Source organism: Otolemur garnettii, unplaced genomic scaffold, assembly GCF_000181295.1.
Source record: "Otolemur garnettii isolate 467f Iridium unplaced genomic scaffold, OtoGar3 scaffold00079, whole genome shotgun sequence".
NCBI lineage: Eukaryota > Metazoa > Chordata > Mammalia > Primates > Galagidae > Otolemur > Otolemur garnettii.
In genome coordinates this window covers 8,284,483-8,287,487 of record NW_003852474.1, presented here as the reverse complement: position 1 = coordinate 8,287,487, position 3,005 = coordinate 8,284,483, and the positions used below count along the sequence as shown (strand labels likewise).

The 3,005-nt window shown below is 37.4% G+C and overlaps 1 protein-coding gene across 1 annotated transcript in view; it reads right to left on the bottom strand.

The window, feature by feature from the left end:
* The window catches only part of MITD1 (microtubule interacting and trafficking domain containing 1), a 13,461-nt gene that overhangs the window by 4,323 nt on the left and 6,133 nt on the right, over positions 1-3,005 (bottom strand). The window contains exon 2 of the mRNA XM_003794340.2: positions 1,426-1,527. Coding sequence (XP_003794388.1) covers positions 1,426-1,527 — 102 coding nt within the window. The remainder of the gene's footprint in view (positions 1-1,425; positions 1,528-3,005) is intronic.

The following is a 3,005-nucleotide window of genomic DNA, read 5'->3' as shown; positions in this document are numbered from 1 at the left end:
CTGGCGCCCTAGCCGCTTGAGCCACAGGCGCCGAGCCCCAGCTATTTTTTTGTTGCAGTTTGGCTGGGGCTGGGTTTGAACCCCACACCCTATGGTGCTGGTGCCCTACCCACTGAGCCACAGGCACCACCCTCCTTAAGGTTTTTAAGAAACATGACCCCTAATGATACTTACTAATTTTTAAGATGTTGCACTTTAAAAATCAGTAGCTCAGATTTATTCCAAACACAGGGTGTCCATAAAGTTAATGTGCAATTTAAAATAGTTTTAAACATTGTAAAATTGAACACAAACTTTATGGACACCCTGTATTTCCACAGAGATAACATTATTAGCTGTGTATCAGTTTCTAAGCCAACTTAACTAAACGTATTCAAACCACAAATCTATGGTACTATATTCTACCAATTTTCTAGAGTCAAATTTTGTTCCAGATTTCAGCTTGGGTTGAAGGAAACAATTTTATTCCCATTCAACAGAAGACCTCAGAGGCGTCTACAGGGTATGGATTGGTACTGAATACTGTTAATAGAAGATGTAGAGAGAGGGTTGTAGTAAGGGAAAAAAAAAAAAAAGGAACACCTGGAGCCTGGGAGCATTGGTTTTTTGAAAGCAGTAGTATAGGCTATAGAAAGCATCAACAGTCTGCAATTCAGCTAAGGGTGACAATGACCTTTTATACAGATGTTTTTAGCCAGATGCTTATGAACAGGGAACTAATAATAAATAGGGAATGATACCTACCTCACCTCTAATCATTAGGAATACTTAACTCTTGAAATACTTTGATTCATAAGAAAATCTGAGAGCAGTCTCATGAGTTTCTTTAGCTACTTTTTTTGATCATTTTATAAAGGGAAATACAAATGAAATTCAAGATTTATATTCAGTATTCCTCTATCATAATTTTTTTTTTTCTGAGACAGAATCTCACTTTGTCACCCTTGGTAGAGGGTCATGGCATCATAGCTTATAGCAACCTCAAACTCTTGGGTTTACATGATCTTGCCTCACCCTCCCAAGTAGCTGGGACTACTGGCATCTACAATGCCCTGCTAGTTTTAAAGACAGGGTCTCACTCTTCCTTAGGCTAATCTCAAACTCCTGAGCTCAGGCAATCTACCTGCCTTGGCCTCCCAGAGTGCTAAGATTAACAGGCATGAGCCACCGTACCAGGCCCAATTCCTCTACTGTAATTCTTTTTTTTTTTTATGATTCCTCTACTGTAATTCTTAAACAGGGGTCCACACTTAAGCTTCCTGGAGATCAGTGAATTCCTTAAAAACAGCATCTAAAGTTCTGTAGTTCCCAACATAAATGGCTCAGATCACACACAGCTCCAGAGGGCAGGAGCCAGAAGCACTGGAAGAACAGACTATCGGGGTAGCTCATGGACAGCTACCTGTTCTAAGACAGCCTCGTTACCTTCTTTTTCTTGAGCCAAGTATTTCTTTATGTTTTCTGCTCTCTCCATGTAGCCGGAAATTTTATCTCTGAGATTAGACTTCTTCGTACAATCTTTGGTGCCTATAAATTAAAAAAATACATTCTCAAGTTTCAAAACAGTTGTTCTATTTTGTTCTGGCATTATTTCCAGTTTTCCAAGTTTTCCACACATTTCCTGTCCTTTAGCAAGGTTTGCCTCAGTCCTAAGATATACACATGATGGGCTCAAATTTGGCTTGTTCACACAGGACCTTCATTTTTACACTAAGCATCTTAAGCAGCTTTGTTTAGGAGTAGGAACTCTGATATTGTGTCTTACCTCCAAACACCAAATCTGGTGGGGTGAGAAAGGTGACTTAATACATGTCAAACTTTAGTCTAGGCATTCTTTTGTCCTAATTACTCACGAGTTGAAATTTTAGTGTAAGTAAAAGATAGCAAAGGATGTCTATTTATCTTCCACAAACCAGCTCCTCTTCCAGAGCTCCCCATTACAGTAAATGGTCAAATTCTAAGTCATTACTGATATAATCAGTAGTCTTACTCCCAATGCTCCATCCATCAAAACCAGTCACCAAATCATTTCTGCTTCCTCCCTCCTTCCTTTCCTTCCAACATTGCTTATATTTTTCATAATAATTCCATTTTTAATTTCTCACTAAAAAACATTGTATTTTAAATTAATTTGATATTTACAGAAAAACTGCAAAAATGGTAGACAGCTCTCCTCACCCAGATTCCCCTAATGTTAACATATCACAAAACCACAGTACAATTATCAGAGCTAGAAAATTAACATTGATAGACTACTTAACTTACCTAAAACCTTATATAAATTTCACCAATTTCCCCACTAATGAAAGTTTGTTTTCTGGTCCAGGATTCCCACACTGCATTTGTCCTCTCCAATCTATGCAAGGTCCTAAGCACTATGGTATAATACACAGTATACTGTACTATACACAGGGTATGTTAGTACGCAGAATGTCTCTCATTTTGGGATGTGTGGTGTTTCCTCATGATTAGACTGAGATTATGCATTTATGGCAAGAAAATCAGAGAAGTACCAGGCCTTTCTCAGTGGGTACATGCCCTGATGTGTCTTATTACTAAGACATTAATTTTGACCACATGGTTTGGTTCACAGATTTGTCCACTGTAAAATCACTATTTTTTCCTTTGTAATTATAAATATCTTGTGGAGAGTATCCTATTTCTCACCTTTCTTCCACTAATTTCAGCATCTATTAATGGTCCTTGCCTACAATTATGACTATGTCTGCAAAATGGTTTTCTATTTCCATCATTCTATCTTAATCTATTTATTTATATCAGTGGGACTCATGGATATTTATTTTACTCAAATACTACAATTTTCCTGCTCAAATTTTTTAGCTTTGGCTTTGATACCTCCTTCTTGCTGATTCCTGTGACCTTTCCACATGCCCCCCATCATTTTTGGATACTTAATTTTTGATACAATATGTTTTAACTCATCTTCTATATTTCCTACCCCAGCCCTGGATTCACCACTTTTCTTTTTTTTTTTTTTTTTTTTT